Source organism: Ylistrum balloti, unplaced genomic scaffold, assembly GCF_031769215.1.
Source record: "Ylistrum balloti isolate Yb309-2 unplaced genomic scaffold, AGI_CSIRO_Ybal_v1 Utg371124, whole genome shotgun sequence".
In the NCBI taxonomy this organism is placed as follows: domain Eukaryota; kingdom Metazoa; phylum Mollusca; class Bivalvia; order Pectinida; family Pectinidae; genus Ylistrum; species Ylistrum balloti.
In genome coordinates, this window is record NW_026782617.1 from 66339 (window position 1) to 87247 (window position 20909).

The window sequence follows — 20909 nt, forward strand, 5'->3', positions numbered from 1 at the left end:
TAATATTATTTTACAAGCAGTACAAATATGCCTCCAACTGACGTATCTGACCAAATACGAACTCAATATTAAATCTACACATTGTGCCCTTCTCTTACCTTTATCATTTAATCATGAACCGTAAAATACAAGTCATTATGTAGTGTGAAAATAGAGAAATAGTTAGATTCCTAGCATAAGAGCACAAATCATCTTGTGCCCGAACTCGAACTCAAGATTAACTATGACCAATTGCAACGCCAGCTGTTGCCATTTTACCGTCGACAGTAGTGACCCCAGGAAACTGTATTATGTCATTTAGTCCTTAAATCAGATTCAAATTGTTGCTTTCACTTAGATTAATGGACGTTGTCGTCATACCAGCGATAAATCCACATATAACGTCATTGTTATATAGTTTATACTGTTTCGCCAGCAAAATAATTGATTTATGATAAGATACATATTAATAGAGAAGGTCTGGAGTAGACAATTAATTGGTGATTGATGTGAAAATATAATGAAAATAAAGATGTATGTCTGGTTTGGCAACATTATTACATGCTATTTCAGTCTCCTTTAATGAGGTATTGCCGTTTTACACCCTATAAGGATAACTTTGGTGAAGACAGGTAAAGTTACATATCATGGTTATAAACACCACCAAATTTACTGATCAAAGTCGCAGATTAAAAATAATATATGGTTTTTGCCACGTGTTGAGGAGAACTAGCATGTCACTTAACACGAGTGTTGCATGACAGAACATAATACGAACGAGATTTATTGGTAAAAGGAAAGTCTCATTTACAGAAGACTCTGATCCTTGGATAAAAATATATAGGAAAATTTATTTATCATTTCCTAGTTGGAAGTTGGCAGTGATGTACAATTCTTCCTTCACCTTGTCTAGGGTGAGAGGTAATTGCTCTGAGAAGTAACTGACACATACACATATTCACCAGAAGAACCCTCGCCTTCCAGGTATCAGATGAGCCATGGGTCCAGTTAAAATTTCCTGAGTTATCTTTATAATAATATATTGTTTCATTGAAGTGTCACGTGTTAGTTCTAACAAGGTTGATACAATATAAACAAATACAGAGTTTGATAATAATGTCATAAGTATCAAACACTTTCAGATAAAAGATCGTGATGTTACAATGTTGGTAATTTCCCGTTGTGATGTTGAAACACCAACAGAAAAGTCTATATTTTGTTTTGTTTAGAACATTATAAATAATGTCCTCTTATACACTTCAATAAAGGAAACACATTGTTTATTTGTCCTTCTATCATTGCTGTGTATCTCAGAAACATATGAGGTATCGAACAATGTCGAAATTCTTAACAAGGTACATTTACAGTGTATAAATAAGGCTAATAGTTCGTTACTTCTACTTATTCACATATAAAAACCGATCGTTTGTGTTCGATATTTTCAACGTTGTTTTCTCATCAAAAAGGAAGTTAAGTGAGGGGAAATCGCAAGTTCACAAGACTTTCATACGAGGTTAAGGAAAGTTGCCAAAAAGTTTCATTTCTGGTCAGTCGGTGACTCTCTAAAATACATTCTTTAAATTAATTTGATTTTGAATTTTAAAAAAAAATGCTAATGAGCCGCAGGGCTGAATGTAAAAATAAAATTGAAGTGGACCTCATCTCAGTTTGCATAGTGAAGGTATAGACTTTGTGATTTTTTTAATATTCCAGGCGCAACAGTATCTCGAACATGTACAGAGAACGGTTCCTGGTGGCTTCCTCCAAACTACAGTTCACCAAATTACATCGATTTCTCAAGCTGTAATGAGAAAACGGAGACGAAGGTAATCATTTATTATAAAGACACAAGAGAGAATATAATCTATGTTGTTGCGAACGCCCATTATTCAACGTTTATGTAGTTTGTGTACAGTATAGAAAATGCCCAGACGCAGAAACAGAAAACATATTTTGTATGCCTCTGCAATACGTCAATAGTTCTGGACATGCAATTCTAGAAAGCAGCATATGTATTTCGGGAGTTTACCTGTTATCTATTCCCTATGTGTTGTTTGCTTTACTTCAATAGATTTTATGTTTACCCCATTTTAAAATAATATCCCCAATTTCATGGATATCTTCAATTCAATTCAGTTAGATTCAAACAGAGCAAAGCCAAAATACAATTTACACGATAAAAGCACCATACTAAAAGGTAAAGATAACAGCAATCTAATACGAAACAGTTTATAAAGGGAAATCTCGGAATATATTCCCTACATTGGTTCTTTGTCTATTTATAGATAAGAGGTACAGTAACAAGGGAAAGGAAATGGTCACTCCTTAGGACCGCGGTGACTATCATCACTTTTTATGTTACAATTTATCCGTACTGGTTGACATGAAATTTTTGACAATATAATATATCCACCATTCATTATCAGTGTGTGTTCCATTTTAGCAGCTGAACATAATGACCTGTCACGCTGCTGACCTTAAGCTTGAATATTCATGTCGGGTTATTTGATATGTAGGTATGCCTATCACCTGTTTGTTAGACAATCAGAATCCAAAACAATCCAAATTATGTATCTTTTCAGGGATAAGCATTTTTATGTTTTGATGAAGCAGCATTAGCCTATCTTGCAGTGCTAAAAGTGTGATGAAAAGGGTTTTCTTTCATCCAATCGTCTACATTTCAAGCTTTTTTGAAATACACTTCCTCTGTTCAAGATTTTGTTCAAAGAAGACAGACAAACCCGTAACACAGGGTTTTAAATTTTGCAGATTGATGGAAAATATTGGAAAGTTTTACGGTCGTCGTGGTGATTTCATTGAGAAATATTCCGTTTCTTTTCGCGATATGAAGCTCTACATATGTGGATGCTTCGTCATTTTACCTGTTGGTTCCGTTGTGGTATGCCTTGTTCTCGTTTGAGAATGTAACATTACTTACATGTACTTGAATTGACCAAGATGTACATGACGGGTGTCATTGGTGAAGCAGAATATGCTAACCCTTACTTGGTCTAATTATCCTTGTACAAGTTAAGGAGTCTACTTGTAGATTTTTCTCTTATACATACTTTGCCCTGTTTTTTTTTTTTTTTTTTTTATTTTCTTCTTCTTTTTTAGTTTGGATTATGTTTATGTTGACATTTTGGTATTTTCTTGGTTTTTTTCTGTTACAGGAAATAGCCGAACATCGTCACATTTTCCTCTTCATCGCTGGTTATTCCTTATCTATAGTTCTACTGACGGTGTCCCTTGTCGTTTTCTTGTGCTACAAGTGAGTATACAAAACCACATGTAAAAGTCTTCAAAACCTCTTTTTCCGCACTTGAACGCAATTGCACGACATGTCGTTGTTTAAATAAATGCCTTACCACTAAGTTAAAGGTATATTCCCTCTGTCAGGCATGAACATAATGACGTTTATTCTCTACTTTAAAACTGTCAACTCCTTTACAAATTCTCCGACCTCGAAGACAGACAACATCATCTTCTTGAGCATTGATATAGACTTCCAATCTCCTATAACTGAGATCTAGAGTAGCCAACATTTTTTTTAATTTAGAAAAGAAATCAACAATGTAAATTTTCGTGTTGCCATTGGTGCCTTACCTGATGAACTCTCACTCTTTAGAGAGACATCTTATCACCTGACTAAATGGCAAATTCCAACCTCGTTTCATGTTGCCTGAGATGGTAAGGTAACATGTATCCTTAACTCATTAAACGACATTTTCGGATGACACGTAGAAATACATCTTATATATTTTTAGCCCCAGCCGAAAAAAAGAAAGCATCGGGAGTGATAACCATATTAAACTACAGGCACCAGCCGATAGACGCTAACTTGTTTTCGTAACTAACGACTGCGCCGCTATTTTAGATTTATAGAATGACCGCAGGTCACGTTCTCTGTGTTTCTTTATGTCTCGATTGCAGGCAATATCAAGGCAAGTCAGGCAGTAAACGAGTGAGAATATTAAATGTAGATGTTTTAAACCTAAGAATAGCATAGCATGTCGATGACAGTAATTTACCATAGTATATAAGTATGTATACAGATGTTTGTTTGAGATACCCAAGGGTCAACTTTTCGCCTTTTCCATCCACCACCGTTAGCTCTCCAAGCCTGTCAGGAGGGTCAGATTGTGAAAAATACATCACAGCATATCTACACATTTAGAAAAAGATTTCAAATATAAGATGTTCCGAAAATATGAAAATTTTGAAATAATCGCTGCATTTTGGGATAATTTCAGGAAAAATTGTAATCTGACTGTATTTTGATAAGAATAAGAAAATGTACATGAACCATGTTTTAATCATTTCCGGAAGACGTTAGAGATTTTTGGTACACATTTATGTTCGTTCGCAATAGCACTGCGTTCCTTCGTTAATGTTATTGGTTTATTTTCTTTATCCGAATACAAAGTGTTTCAAACGGAAAAAGGCAACATCCCTCAGTGATAACATGTTCACCATTGGTACCTATTTTCATGAGAAAATGAAAATATCTTAATGAATAATTAAAAATAATTAATTCATTAAAGAAAATGATTAAATCTGTCTATCGTTTTGTAGTTAGAATTTTGTATGTGTTTGGACCAATTATAATTTTCTTCGGTCACCTCCTAGTTGTGCGCTCTGCGTTGTATTTATGGCTATTTTGTATTGAAACGTGTCACTCATTGTGTGTTTTGTCAACGTCCTCTCCTCCTAATCAGTTTACATTAAATTTGATTGACAAATGAACTTGCCAGACACAAATTTATTACAAATATACATTTGTGTCCAGTGTTAGCTGTTATTTACTAAGTGACTCCCCAGATACCTGAACTCTCTGTTGGTTAACGAGACTTGATTAGATGTCATGCCTATGGGGGTACTAATTGTAGCTTTTCACGGTGTTATTCTCCCATGAGTCATATTGTCCTCAGTGGACGCCGCTATTGTATTAACTCTGTGTACTATGGTGCGCATTATGACCAAGGATGTAGACGCCATGATGCCTCTAATGTTAAGTAACGCGTGTTTGATGAATCAAGTCAAACCTCCATGTTGCGTTACATAATGACCTTTACCTACGGTTTAGCGTTACCGAACAATGTAATAGATAACCGGTTAATGTTCCAATAAACGGCGAACAAAGAATATGTATATATGTTTTCAGTGGATCTATAACGTAAAAATCCTTTCATTATTTTCATTCAATCTAATTGAGACTCAACAAAAACCTGATATCTCTTTTGAACAGGACACTTTCCTGTTAAAGGGTATCACGTCGATCTAGTAAAAACAGAAAAAAAATGACGTCATTGTTATATCTTAGGATGAATCTGAAAGCCAGAGAGTACAAGAGAAGAAAGTGTCAAATTTTGTGATAAATGATTGAAAAGTGACTGTTTTTACCGTAAATCCATTCCATTTTTTGCGTTTTGATTGAGTCTATTATAACCTATCAATGATTTTGTATATTTCAGACAACTGAGATGTGGCCGAGTGTCCATTCACAAAAACCTTTTCCTATCCTATGTCTTTACCGGAATAACATGGATTCTCTATTACTCGTTAGTGGCTATGGACGGACAAGTGATGTTCGAAAACTCAGTATGTATCAGCATGTATTGCCTATCAGTATGTATTGCCTATCAGTATGTATTGCCTGTCAGTATGTATTATCTATCAATATTGCCTATCAGTATGTATTGCCTATCAGTATGTTGCCAATCAGTATGTATTGCCTATCAGTATGTATTGCCTATCAGTATGTATTGCCTATTGCCTACCAGTATGTATTGCATATCAGTATGTATTGCCTATTGCCTATCAGTATGTATTGCCTATTGTCTATCAACATCAGTATATATTGCCTATCAGTATGTATTATCTATCGATATTGCCTATCAGTATGTATTGCCTATTGTCTATCAACATGTATTGCCTATTGCCTATCAGTATGTATTGCCTATCAGTATGTTGCCTATTGTCTATCAACATGTATTGCCTATTGCCTATCAGTATGTATTGCCTATCAGTATATATTGCCTATCAGTATGTATTGCTCATCAGTATGTATTGCCTGTCAGTATGTATTGCCTATCAGTATGTATTACCTATCAGTATGTATTGACTATCAGTATGTATTACCTATCAGTATGTATTGCCTATCATTATGTATCAAAGCCCAAAGATATGCGTCATTTTGCAAATGTACGAAAATTTCTGAGAAAAACCCCAGATGATAAGTTTATCATAATTATGCAAAGATCAGATTAAAATATACCTAAGCCGAAAAGTATCCATTAAGAAACACGTTTGGGAATATCACAACAATAATATATATATGTATATATAAGTAAGCCCGTTTGGAATACAAACTGATTGTAATTCACATGGTCGTAAAAAACGTGATCTTTGTTCATACTGAAATGTGCATCGCATGGTAAACACATTTACTGGTGAAGTGTGATATTTTTAGTGTTGGGCGCAATTCGTGGCGTTACACCACAGGTTTAATGCAGGTGTTTAACCAGTTGAGGGTTCGCTGTGTAGTCCGAATATGACGTGTACGTTTTTAAAGTAAATATCGACCTGTAACGTTTAGTCAAATATTATAATTGGCGACATGTTTATAAACATAAATACCAGCAGCTGGTTAAGTGCTGCAGTATATCAATATTAATATCTTCTGAAGTTTTTCTCAGATCAGTTACTTTTTACTGAATTGGTATGAATATATTTTATTTTCTCTTCTCTTCTTCAGCAAAAGTTGCGTATATTGAGGCTTTAAACTGTACTCATTTCATATCTTGAATAGTTTTAATTAATTCTGATCTCGATCATTTCATACAAAGAAACCAAACAAGGTAATGTTTCAACTAAACCGTACGACCACTTTATAGGGGACGTCTCTATATTACTATTGTCATGAGTTATTCATCAGTGATCACGTGACACCGACTGATCACTGTCGAACCGAAAATGCAATATCGTTTACAGCGTACTTAATAACAAACGTTTTTATGGAAAAGATATTTCTTTCACCTTATTTTAACGGTTTGTTTTATATGAATGCATCAAACCGACATAAAATGTCTCGTAGTTTATGAGCTGACTTGGTATTATCAGTAGGCTTGGTATCATCAGAGGCTTGGTAACATCAGTAAGTCTTGGCATCATCAGTAAGGCTTGGTATCATCAGTAAGGTTTGGCATCATCAGTAAAATGTCTGACATATAACTAAATTTTTGACATTTTAATAAACAATAAACTGGCAAGTTACCCAATAATGACAGCGAAACAAAATTGATTCATGAAATGAAGTGAAATCGATTGGGGATAATATCAACCCTATCGCATTATTATCAGCTTTAATATAACTTTTATTATTCCACATTGTATATTACATTGTTCAATAAACGACCGTTGTTTTGTTTGAATATAAGATTTTATAAATAAACGACCGTTGTTTTGTTTGAATATAAAATTATTATTTCTATGATATGGTATGAAAATGTAGTTTTTAATAGGTGGATCGTGTTATCATCGTCATCTTTTCATGACGTAATAACCTGGTTTATTCTTATACACGTTTTAAAAACTTGTTGGAAATTTAATTAACACAAAAACAAAACCATTATTATGTCTTTTGTAACGTTGATATGACAGTATGCAGTTATGTGTTTACTATCCCCGTACATTTTGATGTTAAAGTATATAATTATATACACACAAAAAAATAGTATAAGCTTAATCTAGAAATGTTTTACTATTTTGAAATAATTTCCTTTTTTTCCTTTTGTAGCTGTGGTGCCAGATCCTTCGGGTGCTGGCGGAGTATTTCACGGGTTGTAATTTTGCGTGGATGTTTTGTGAAGGCCTGTATCTCCATACAACCTTACTGAAGGCACTGAGCACAGGCAAAACTCTCCTCCTTGTCTGCTACGCTACTGGATGGGGTAAGTTATCAAAATGCATTGTAATCTTATTTCAAACTGAAAACTAAAACTTCCAAAATGTACAGAAGAGATGTGTAGTATCTTCCGGAAATTTTGAACAATTTCAAATACCTTGGACTTTAAGCAATATGGCAGAGCGGAGATGTGTGAAATCAGGAACGAGACGCTTGAAGTTCTAAGGCATTGCGCGTGGAACGTAAAGACAGAATGAATATTTTCTTCTCTCTAAGTACGTTATGTAAAACATTGAAACGCATCACTAGAATTCGGTATTGGTTCTATACAGTTTGTAGATGTAACGAAGTGCAGAAGTTAGTATAAATTGAAGCTGAGGACAAAGTCTTTCCAGCAGACAATAACAGCTAATACACTCAGCATCACTGGGAAATTTTGTCACCTTCAATAATGTTATGAAATAATGTTGTCTAGATAATTATGATAATTTCCTCATGTCTTATTCACATTTGCATACTTACATTTGTACCCCAATATATGAAAATTGACAAGTTCAGGGTCAGACCGTTTTTATATGTAATGTGATATTACCTCAGGGGTTTTTATCACATAAAAGCCTGAGTTAGCAATAATTTTATTAATCCGTAAACAGTGGTATTCATCATTCATATTTAATTGTCATCTGACAGTAAATCGTAATTTTGATTATATGAAAACCTCAATTAACAACAATTTAATTTCATATTTATTTTTATCTGTAATCAGATTTTGTCTTGTGACGTTATCAGTGGTTTAATGTTTCCTTACATTCACATGAACCGCGGGAAGTCACGTGATCTGAAATGAAAACTGCCCGGAGTAGAGCGTCAAGGATTTCTTCATTAATTTCCCAAGACACGTGACGTGATCAAAATAACGGAAGACCCACTTTCGCGAAAAATGTTCACATGACATGCAGTGCTATCAAATTAAGAATGGTCAACCAATTAGTGGTTCTCAGTAATGTTTAGAGGCCATTTCACGATCACATAGCCACGAAATACGGAACTAAATCATTTTGTTGAATGTTGTGAAATAACATTGTACATTTTGTCATACCCGGAAGGAATCGTCATTGACTTGACTCATGCCCTCTGTGTTTTTTTCTTGTTACAAGCTGATTCTATAACGTGTTTCTACTAAAAACATCCATTTTTTTTTTACATTTACAACCTAATTTCTTGATTACACACAAAATAAACAGTGACGGGATCTCGTAATCTTATGGTCAAGAATCGGTCGCACTTCATAGTAATACAATGTTTTATTTTTTTTTTTTTCAAATGGGAAGATATTTTTGAAAGTTGTGTTCCAGTATGCCAATAAAGTACATCTGTATTTGAATACATAATGTTCAAGTTGTAAATTGTTGCTGTTAGATATCAGATTATGTGTCAAGAATTATGGTATATATGTGTTGATAGTATTTGTGTACTTTGCAAGTTTTGTGAGTGATAATATTTAAGTTGAAAGTCTTATGATACGGTTTAACACTACTTTCACGACCGTCATTGTGCCGAATGTGTGAATGAACATAAGTGGAGAATATATTGACAACTGTGAGGGAAATTACAGAAGTGATTGGCTGGTATTTTTTTGTTTTTGTTTTTTGTTTTCTGGTGTTTTTTTTTTTTTTTTGTTTGTTTGTTTGTTTATGTTTTTTTTCTTTTCTTTTTTTAATGTTTAATCTATGTTGTTACTTCCTTGCTATTTAGTTGAATGATTATGATGGTATCAGATTTTTTTTACTTTGTAATCTTGTATGTTGTATATGCTGTATATAGTAAGTAAGGGGTGGGAGTTGTGAAGACCTTCCCAGTGATGTAAGCGTATTTCATTGAATACATAAACATTCGAAACTTGTTCGATCTAAGTAATCGATTTCACAGCTGAGTAACTGTAGTGGAAATCACACCGTTACGCTTCATACATATGTTTACCAACTTCTTCTTACAGCCAAATCATTGTTGTCGTCATGAGCTCGATGATGTCACGATATAGGTCACACGTGACAAAATGGTGTTATGGTCTCGCAACATGAACTTTAATACAGTATAGTAATAGACTGCTAATATGAAAATTTGAATACCGGATAAAGGGATTGACCTCGTTACATTAGTTGACGGTATGTCACCGCTTACGGATCAACTCAAACAATTTAGTTGAGTCAATGTTAATGAGACATTGGCGTGAAATTGTGTGAACGTTGTTAACTATTAGGTTGGTGCATTAAATTGTGATCAATGTATTGATAAGAGGTGCTTGTTTTGCATCCCGATTTATAGCGTTTGGTTTGTGAAGCCTTAAAGACAGTGTTTTGTCGCGTTTGCAAAGTGTTTTCCGGACTCAAGCATAACGATTTGTATTACATGTGAAACGTTTGTTTAACCCAAGTACAGCTTTCTGTAGCGCCTGCGAAGCTTTTTGTGGCTTAACTACTATGTTAAGTTGCGTTTGAAAAACATTTTATGACTAAGTATAACGCTTTGAATCATTTTTGAAGCGTTTGTGTAACTCAAATATAGCATTTTATAGCTCCTGTGAAGCCCTAAGTACAAGGCTTAGTGTCGTTTGCAATCCCTTTTTACAATTCAAGTACAGAGTTTTGTGGTCTTTGTGTAACTTAGCACACCGTATTTTCATATGTGTTTGCTATTTACTGCCAATAATGGGCTTGTGCTGTATGTCAAGTTTGCGTCACAGGTGAAACATTAACAGCTTACTGAGATGTTTATTTTGTAAAACATACGTCAGAATTGCTTAACAAGTCGATCATTACAGATAAATGCAAGCATCGATTCTAAAACTGTAATTCTTTCACTGAAAAATAGATTTTATTATTGCAACGGTAGCTACTTGCCTCCTCGGTTCATAGGTGTTTTCCTTCATGAACAGCAAGAGTGATTGTGAAAGCAGGGTCTGCTATTGATGGTGGTAGACACTACCAGTGGATTAATAGTCCCTGAGGTTTTTTTGCCGTAGCCTTCGTGTCATTTCATTCATCTTAATAGTGGCATCTTCCAGAATACAATCATTTACCTTGCGCTCTTTTAGAATTAACAGACATAAGAAATTTAAAAAATTTACCGTGTAACGGTGCTAGTGCACCTTTCTCATATCGATTTTTACATTTCTTTTGATCTTTAGATTTGGATTTTCCTCTGTAACATCCAAGGTTTAATATTTAGGCACTTAGCATTTCTGATTAACCCTACTGTATCTTCTCTGAATTTGTATTAAATGTACTATTCAGTTGTGCGTCTTTTGTACAATATTTGGTAACTAGTTGCCTCCTCATTGATACCGTTTGACATCAATAACAATTGAAAACACAAGCATGACGACCAATCGGAAAATAACTCCGGCCTTTCCGTCTCTGTTTGTAGCGGAAAGATGGAGCATTTTTCGGATCGGCACGATAAGAAATTACACTGACAGTGGTCGCGTTTCGGGACGATTTTGAAGCAGAGATCAGCTTCCAAATCAATTTCATATAGGGGAGATTTCACCCGGCTATGACATAAAGCTTTGCTGCACTCAACAACAGACGCAGAATGCGTCGAACTTTAACCGTCTTCAATACTCGTTTGAATAAATTCTTCCATAAACAACATAAAATCGCCATTGTATTGTAAATGTTTGCTTTGAAAGCCTTTGTTCATTGGAATAGAGATGGTTTGTATGAAAAAATTCCATTGACCAGAATAACTGAGTTGAGGAGTTTAATTTCCTGTCTAAATGAGGTTACTAGTCCAGAGTACCACTCTAGCATGCACGGATCTTACAGTCCATTCTCTGTAGCGTTGTATTGATTGTGGATTTTTTCCCATGGACTCAATCCCAAATTGATTAAAATATGGAGAATTGGTTCCTTGCTTCCAATTAAAATGGTTTTTTTAAATCCTTATAATGATACGAATTGATCCAATCTAGTGGACAAATAAAATATTTCGTAAAAAGAGAAAAAGTTGGAACTCTTTTATGTCAAACGTATTAGTTTCAAATATTAATATATGAAATACACTTAATTCTATATATAAATATATATATATCAATCGCCCATAAGTAACACTGACTCGCGCTGATTAAGACTGATACTTAATGCTTCAAAACATCACTAATGCTTCAAAGAAAATTCAAATGATTAAAAACTCAATTATATTTTCATCAGTGTATGGATTAGAACAAAGAATAATAAGGCAACTGTTTATATGTTTGGTACATTCTCGACCTAATATTACTGTTGGATATTGTTAACAGAATAACTTCAGTGGTATCAGATCCTCGTGTCATGGTATCCTTTTCTTCCAGTGCTTTCTTCAAATTTATAAATAAATATCTGTATCAAACACATTGCAAAACGAATTTCTTTATGTCAACACTAACTTAATACGTTTGCCTTTCGATGTTTCAAATACCGATATTCTACCTCATCCTGTTAACAGTAACATGTATTGGTTAAAACACATCACCTGACAGGGAAATAAAACATGGAATCTCCCCGGAGCGCGATTGCCGTATTCCATCTGAGTTAATTGTCACCCTTCCTTGTGCTAACATGTTTCATCCTTCGTTCCGTACAATAAACACACAAAGGAAATTGCGTGGGGTTTATAAACTTTCAAGCCGTCTTGCTGGCATGGCCACAAAGGCTTGTTCCAAAAATATCAGAATAGATAGTCTCGCTCAACCAGACTCGTATTGTCTACACTCGCTACAGTCGATTGTCTGGTCAACGTAAGCCAAAGCGAGACTTACAAGAATTCTGCGCAAAAAAAAACCGATTTCATTGGTCAACACTTTACAAGCCCTTATCCAGATGGCTGCGTCTGCGGCAGCGCCGTCAAAAATCATACAATCTTTTCTTTATTTGTTTCCCTATCAACTGATTCGGCGCCTTTGATTTCCATATGTTATCAATACTATGAGACACAAATTGAGTTGCTTTAAGATCCTTAAGTCAGAAACAACTATTTTGTGTTCATTTTCTAAAGCTAGAGACATCTTAAGGAAAACAGTTTTATATCGATATCGATATTTATGTAGGTCATAAACTGAAGATTAGATGACGTTCACGTTTGGGTAACGATGTCAGTAACGTTACACACAAGGTAAGTTTTTTTAAATTTTTTTTTAATCAACAGTTATGTACCGATTATCTGACTTATACCTTTATCTATTGCAGGCGTCCCAGTGGTTCTAACTGCTATTTACGCCGGGGTACGTGGAAACGCTGACGATTGCACAGCAAGGTAAAAGACAACAAACTTTATCATAACACTATATACAAATAAGCTTACACCCAATGTTCAATGCTTAGCTATGTTTCACCGTAAGCGCAGCACATTGTGCCATTTACAATACGAACACAGTAGTAAGAGCAAAGGATAGTTTTTATTCACTTTTCGCAAATACCTGTATCATGTAACATTACATCTATACGTCTGTATTGACTCTCCACATTTTAATAACATTTTAACATGTATGTAATTAAGGGATGTAAGCGTATATCGCGCAATTAAATCTCACATCTCACAAAATCATTTGCTCAGATAACGGTCAGAGTAAATGTAATGTTATAACATAACACGTGTGTTTATATTGAAAATGCGACTGAAATACAATGCATACTTGAAGAACATTTTCTTCAGCTATGTAATGTGCATGTCAATTCGGCTACACTTTGTTCAACACTTGGTCGCAGATGTGCGAGAGTACGTGGTCACAGTAAGTACTAAACAGGGAACTGGAGGCGACAGACTCTCACATATCTATGACCAAATATCAAACAAAGCGTAGCTGAATTGTCTCAGGTACATTGTATCCATCTAGTGTTATTTATTTATCTATAATATGTTTACCATTTCGTCTCACCATTTTCGAACTTAGTGTACATAGGATTATAGTACAGCTGAAGAAGTTGGTCAATCTTTTACGGTCTCGTACATTACGTACATCAGTGTTTAGTACGCTCCACACTGATCATTTGTCTGGTGGAGGAAACCATGTAGTTATCGAAACGTCACACTCAAAATCTGCCTGAATTGTATTGCATTCCGCGAAAATTTGAATAATAAGTGTTACTTTGTCCTTTACTCTGTACAGATGTTGGATCGACAGTTGTTATCAGTGGATACTGTACGGACCAATCGTCGTATCCCTCGTGGTATGTACACGTCGCACTACGTCACCAAATACGTCACAATGTACATTCAATATCAATAGACATGAAAAGTAACGACAGCACATTTTAATTATCGGCTTTGAAAATTATACATATGATCAATAACTCTTAATTTTCCCAGTGTTTGTATAAGGCCTTTTTTAAGGTAAGATACAGAAATACAGCATTTGAAATCCTAGTCTAATTTCCTTTGGTAAACAGTGCCAATGTTTAATCATACAATTTTCATTCTCCGCATCGCACCTCCTCACCCATCCTTATGAAAAAAAACTCTCTCAATTCGATTTTCTAGCGCATGGATGTGAGCGACTTCGTAAGTCGTACGTAGGAGATCTCAAGGTCAACTTTGATACGGTCTTACTGATGCAAAATAAAAAAAGTTTTTGAACACTCGGTAATGTCGTTTTTGGATGTTTGGTACATTTTCATCCGATACAAGGGAGTTAACTCCCATCTCTAAACATATGGGAAGAGGGGGGAATACTCTGGTCGGTTTAGACACTCTCGTTGTACTTGGTACAAGAATGTACATGGGGATTTACAACTAGATTTTACTACTTACCACGATGGAATTTTGTATAAATATGTTTAGTTCATGTAGAAAGGAAACGCGGACCAAGAACCCTGCCGGTTTCATTAGAGAGAGAGTAATCCCAGAGTTGGATAACTTTAATCTGACCTGATAAATGGACAAAAGAGGCATTGTCCTCACTTCTAATCGAACCGAACACAGTCAGGTCAAACACAGACTTCATGTTCAGATTTTGATGGAGGTCACAGTTATCGTTTGATTCGCAAGTGGAACAATAGTGAAGGATTTCGCCATTACCTGCAACTCCACGCGTACAGCGTCTGACAATCGTGACGATGGATGGTCTTTCATTGATACCAAGAGATGACGATGTTGTCATGACGAGGCACATAAGCAGAGTCCGGCTGGTTCCGACCACGGCTATGTTATAATTCGAGTTGTTGCATTCAAATCACCACAATTTAGCGTAATCGCATTGTTAAGACATTTTAGAGGATTAGATTGACAGTCCGTATGACATATAACGTTTTACATGTAGAAAACTGTAAAATTTTGTATCAAAGGTTGAAATATTTTGTGATTTTACCAATTTTTCAGAGAAGCCATGGAATGAGTGTTTCTTTTTTCTCTATTTTCCATTACCAAGGTGTCTATTTTTCGCAAATTTTGGTCTTCGCGTGAAAAAAGCACTGAACAGTCGAACACTTCGAAAATATCTTCTTTCAGTTCAATGATAAGTTCAGGGACACGCTTAAGTCACAAATTTATTAATTCGCTGTGAGTGTACACGAAATCGAACGCGTTTTGCACGAGACGGACATGTATGCATTCGACCAATCACCGCCGTTACCTGTAAGTGTTGTATTATTGATAGGCAGGAGTCTACATGGGCCGTAAAGTGTAAAATATTTCCTTCGCCAAAGGCATATCCAATTTCAAAGTCTACCAAGTCACGTAATATCCTGTTCATCAGAACAATTAACGATCATTCAAAATGACAGTCTCCTCTCAGGAGTGTACGATAATGTTAACGTAATATATTATAGTACACGAACCGTTTAATATGATAAGCTTGTCTGATAGGATATCACCTAGCTCTATATTAAGAATGCGTGATCCTACATCCCGTGCATCGTATCCCCTCTCATCAAATACTGTCCTTAAACTCAAATGAATCACATTAATTTTCATTTAATTGTGACGATACAGTCATATGCGAACTGCCCCGTGTCTCTAAAATGTTAAACGTTAAATGTTTCAGGGAAATATCATTTTTCTGATCAACATTATAAGATTATTGATGACGAAACTTCAACAAATACCAGAATCCACCCAAAAAAAGTGAGTCATTTTTTTTTTTTTTTTTTTTACATTTTTCCTCAATCCATATTTACGAAACGTTTTGTTTCGATATAAATATTAGATAGCCCTGCGTTGTTTTCTGTGATTTCCTAGGAATTGATATATTTATTCAAGACAAAAAGAAATTTTTAAACGTTTAAAGTGGCTTCATAAACGTATCAAAATGACTCGAAATACACATGTAACTTGTATTTGACATCGTGCAGGTTCTTTGGTCCAGAGTAATTTTTTTTGTAAGGGCTCGTTCGCCTTCAGCTATGTGTTGTTCAACCATTTGAAAGTATGATTTTAATAAACATCGCTTCAACCAATTTATCTGTTATTTCTTTTTATTATATTTTTACTTCAGAAAGGCGGCCAAGGCGATATTTTTACTGGTGCCTTTATTGGGTCTTCAGCACTTGTTGACCCCTATGAAGCCCCAGAAGGGATCCCCGTTAGAGGATTTCTATAGCTATTTCATAGCTATAGTTGTGTCCTTACAAGGAACTTTTGTAGCCGTCATATATTGTTTCTGTAATGGCGAGGTAAGTAGATATCAAAACGATGACGACGACGACGATGATGACGACGACGACGACGACGACGACGATGATCCATGCATTTTGAGTTGAATTTGTTATCCAAAAAGCGTTACACTTGCATTTCACGGGATCACGAGATATGCCAAAAGACTTTCATTATTGAAGATAGAGAAGCTTATTTCACTTAGTACCCTTGACATCTGTAATTTTTAGTACATACCAAAGCAGGCTTTTATATTAATTTTGATGGAAACAAGTTTGAAATTTTTATGACACATTTAGTGATCGTGTTGACATGACTCAAAAGTTGCTCCATAATTCTTTGTCGTTATCGATTCGATGTTTATTTTTGTTACGCCTTGTGAAGTTACATGGAAAAAACATTGTCATTTTACATGTTTACACAAATGCTATTTCGGGAGCCTTGAAATATTTATCGTGGTAAAAGAAGTTTTCGTTGCAGGAACAGTTTTTGATTAAGAAAAATCTTTAGGAAAGTAATTGTCACTAGACAAAAAACTGGGAAAAAAACTTGCTTGTATATATTCGCGAATGTTAACTGTAATATTTATCAATTAATTGGAACCTTCTTATGTTCACAGAAAAGCTTTTAAACACTAAACACACTGAACATCTTGCTTGAGTTTTCCTCCATCCGGCCAAGGCTACGGTCAGCCAGAATCGGACAAGACGGGCGATCAATGATTCGGCTGTCACGTGATGAAAACTACATCACGTATAAGAAATTTGATTACAATTGATTTGATAAGTCCCTTAACAGCCGAAAGAAAGTACCGACATGTCAACAGATTCTCTCTTTTACACGGAGAACCCAGAATGTTCCGAAATGGCAAGGCGACCTTTGCTTCAAAGACGACACCTTTCAATATAAATGTAAATTATGTCACGTTCCCGAATGAAAGCGATGTCAGTGACAACTGAAATACATAGCATACTGATACTCAAAAACGTCCCCCAAGTAGCGATTTAATGTTATGTTATGCTTGATTTATAAATATTTCATGGTTCACTGACTGTATCAACCATAAGGATGTATGCGTGTCACCTTTGCCATTTGTTCTCATTAGGTTAGACTTATCCGAATGTTTTGATGAAGGTTTCTCTGTATACAGGTGATATCGCTATTACGGCGAAAGTGGAGGCAGCACCGCCTGATGAGAGGTGTGGACGTCCGGATCAGCGGAATGAATGCCACATCTTACACGTTCACAGAACCAATGCACGGACATACCAACGGCAAGAAAACTAACAGCGCATGTCCACAGGTAAATGTGCTGCAAATAGCTTTAAACTTTACGATTGACCCAACAGACCATCTGATATTCTGTCAACTGAAACACAATTCTGGCATTCTGAACTTTTGTGTATTAGAAATAACATCACGTAGTAGACAATTTAATGATATTAGGAAAAATATGGTTAAAAAAAGAAGGGCGTGACTGTGTTGTTTTATTTTTTAACTTTACTGAAAAAAAAAAATCCATTTTCGAATATAAAAAAACAAACTGATTAAATATCATTGTCGGGTCATAATATCAAGGGAAGCTTTCCATCCAGTCTGACTACACAAATTTCAATATATATTTCTAGAGTTACAGCCATGAAAAGTGCCCACGCAACCGAAATTCTTTAAAATTATTAACGCTATTCCGAATTCCGACGTAAACTCCTATGTTTTAGCTTATAAAATAATTACAGATTACAAACTATGGAAAAATTGCAAAAGTCTGTGATATAACGTTTTATTTTTTTATTCTTAAAGTATGTCATGTTTCCTATTAAATCTGACTATAATACATCCTAGGTTATGAGTCTTGTGAGTGCTGTAACTATAAAAGGAGACAGGTCCATGTGACTTACTTAATTTTATGTCGAACGTCTCTGATTGGTGATTTTTCTTAATAAAAAATACTTCTGTAATTATACAGATGTTGTTTACACCAGATAATCATTTCGGCAAATCCACATCTCTAGAATGTCCATTCCTATAAGAACTCTTTCATATGTCGGGGTGAAGGGTGAGATATTTCTCCCTCGAGGTCACATTTTGTGTGTCACTCATTTCTCATTTTGAAATATTGGGGAAAAAACTTCAAACGTCATTAATGTACTACAAAGGAAGCCATATAACACGAAAATAATACTATTCATAAAGCAATTAATCGACATGTTGACATAGAAAACGAAAACAAGATCAAAGTATAAACAGTCATTGCAAACAGCTATTGGTACCTGTGTCTCTAGCAAGCGATGACGTCAATAGGGAGTGGTCGTGTATGTAATAACAAGAACAGCGAACCTGGGTGCATTGTCCTGAACAGGTCGGTATTACACAGGTGTACACAACATAAATAACAGATGATAATGGAAATAAGATACACATTACGTAGGTATCAGGCCCCACTTGTATAAAACATCTTAACATGAGATTTCCTCAAGCCCAGATTTTCCTCAGCTAATATCTCCTTGAAAATATCTTGTATGAAAATTCCTCAAGGAATTTCAGGACATCCTAGCCGATGACTTCCTCCTGTTCCTTGAGAAAATTTTATACAAGCCGTTTTTGAGGAGATATCAACTGAGCAAAATCTCGACTTGAGGAAATCTCAAGTTGAAATGTTTTATACAAGTGGGGCCAGGTGTCATAACCAATTCTTTACAAGGTAGCATAGAGATTGTTGGAGTCATGATTTTCCTTTTGGTATTTTTGTTTGTTTTTGCTTTGTTGTTTTGTTTTGTTTTTGTTTTTGTTTTTGTTTTTTTTTTTATTTTTGTTTTGTTTTTTTTTGGTTTGGTTTTTTTTATTCTTATTATGTTTGTGTATGAAATACAAATAGATACAACATCATCACTTGATCAAAATTCCTTCATGAACAATAAGTTGATATGCAAAATCTGTATAAAGAGAACTATTTATTCTCTCTTTTAGAATGGCTTGACTGTCTCATCACTAGAAATGGTTCCACTGAAAAATAAAACAGAGTGTTAACGGGAGAAACTGACTTCAACAATTAGATGACGTCACATGGTCAGCTGTCATCATTCTAGTGATGTAACAAGGCCAACACAACCAATTGGCGCCGTCATTAAATTGTGACGTCACACCATCAACAAACCGAATTTGTCATCAATCTAATGACGTCACATGGCCAACAAAACTGACGCTGTCCCCAACATGGTGACGTTACACAGTGAAGAGAACTGGCGTTTTCATCAATCACGTGACGTCAAACAGGCAACTTCGCTGCTGACAAGGTCATCATTCTATACAAAGTGACGACCAGTTGCCAAGTGTCATCCCGCAGTTAACAAACCTGATGCTGTAGTCAATGTTGCGACGACTCGCAGTCAGAAGAATCGATCGACCCTATCATCAATATAGGCTGATACTCAACAGATTCTGTCATCAGTCTGGCGAAACAGAAATCATCACCCTGGTGGTGATGAGATCTTTTCAGAAATATACTGTGAAACATTTGTAGTATATGTTCATACCAGTCGGTGAACTCGACAGTAAAATTAATATTTAAATTTTGCAGTGGTGATTTGTAGGATACATTGTAACTCATATCCCTCGTACGTGCCCATTTTGTTCCTGGTTTAAATCCTAGTATAGCACTGATCTCGGATAAATTGACATGTTTTGTAAAATAACGTGACTGTTATCATTCCTATGGTGCAATTCGTGGACGTGTGGATTAGCTTGGTATGTGATATACAGGTAAACTGGCTTGCCAAACTGGGTAATAGTCATTGTGCTAATGTCATTATTGTAGCGTGAATATTGCATAACTTGATATATCTATCAATGGTCCAGATTATGCAATCAGAAATACATAAATTATCAATTCCACGTGTCCTTTATTTCAGATATGTGTTTAAATCATTAAAACTATCAAGCAAGAATTTCTGTATATATGATAAAAAATTTAACAAACATTTTTAGGATTTTATTGAAATGTTTTTGAAAATATCCACAAAGGCAAAACGGTATTTCAAATTTCATTTCTGGTTGCTCCTTTTTCTGAAGTCACGCCATGATTGGATGTTTGATTTTGTTTGTTTGTTTGTTTGTTTTGGTTTTTTTGTGAAATGTATGTTTGCTAAATTGGCTGTTTGTTTATTGAAATTAAATATTGAAGTATTGTATTTGTGAAATCTCGTATGAACTGTGTACTTTTTATTTAGACGAAATAAAAGATGTCAATGTTTAGTGCCATTCAAAAGTATATTGTTCTTTTGAAATAATTCAATTGAGATGGTTGAAAGTAAAATCTTTGGAATTGTCAGCCTGTTGGCCACATTTTATCGAGATCTAAACTTTAGATATGCTCTATTGCATGTCAGATCACGAAATCAAC

The 20909-nt window shown here is 35.1% G+C and overlaps 1 protein-coding gene across 1 annotated transcript in view; it reads left to right on the forward strand.

Annotated features, from left to right (window-relative positions):
- LOC132560856 (calcitonin gene-related peptide type 1 receptor-like) overlaps positions 1-19537 on the forward strand; it is a 62743-nt gene extending 43206 nt beyond the window's left edge. Inside the window, exons 3-12 of the mRNA XM_060225560.1 lie at positions 1693-1805; positions 3153-3250; positions 5454-5580; positions 7778-7931; positions 13111-13177; positions 14031-14091; positions 15903-15982; positions 16353-16530; positions 17661-17813; positions 19478-19537. Of these exons, the coding sequence (XP_060081543.1) occupies positions 1693-1805; positions 3153-3250; positions 5454-5580; positions 7778-7931; positions 13111-13177; positions 14031-14091; positions 15903-15982; positions 16353-16530; positions 17661-17813; positions 19478-19537 (1091 nt within the window). The remainder of the gene's footprint in view (positions 1-1692; positions 1806-3152; positions 3251-5453; positions 5581-7777; positions 7932-13110; positions 13178-14030; positions 14092-15902; positions 15983-16352; positions 16531-17660; positions 17814-19477) is intronic.
- The last annotated feature ends 1372 nt before the right edge of the window (positions 19538-20909 follow it).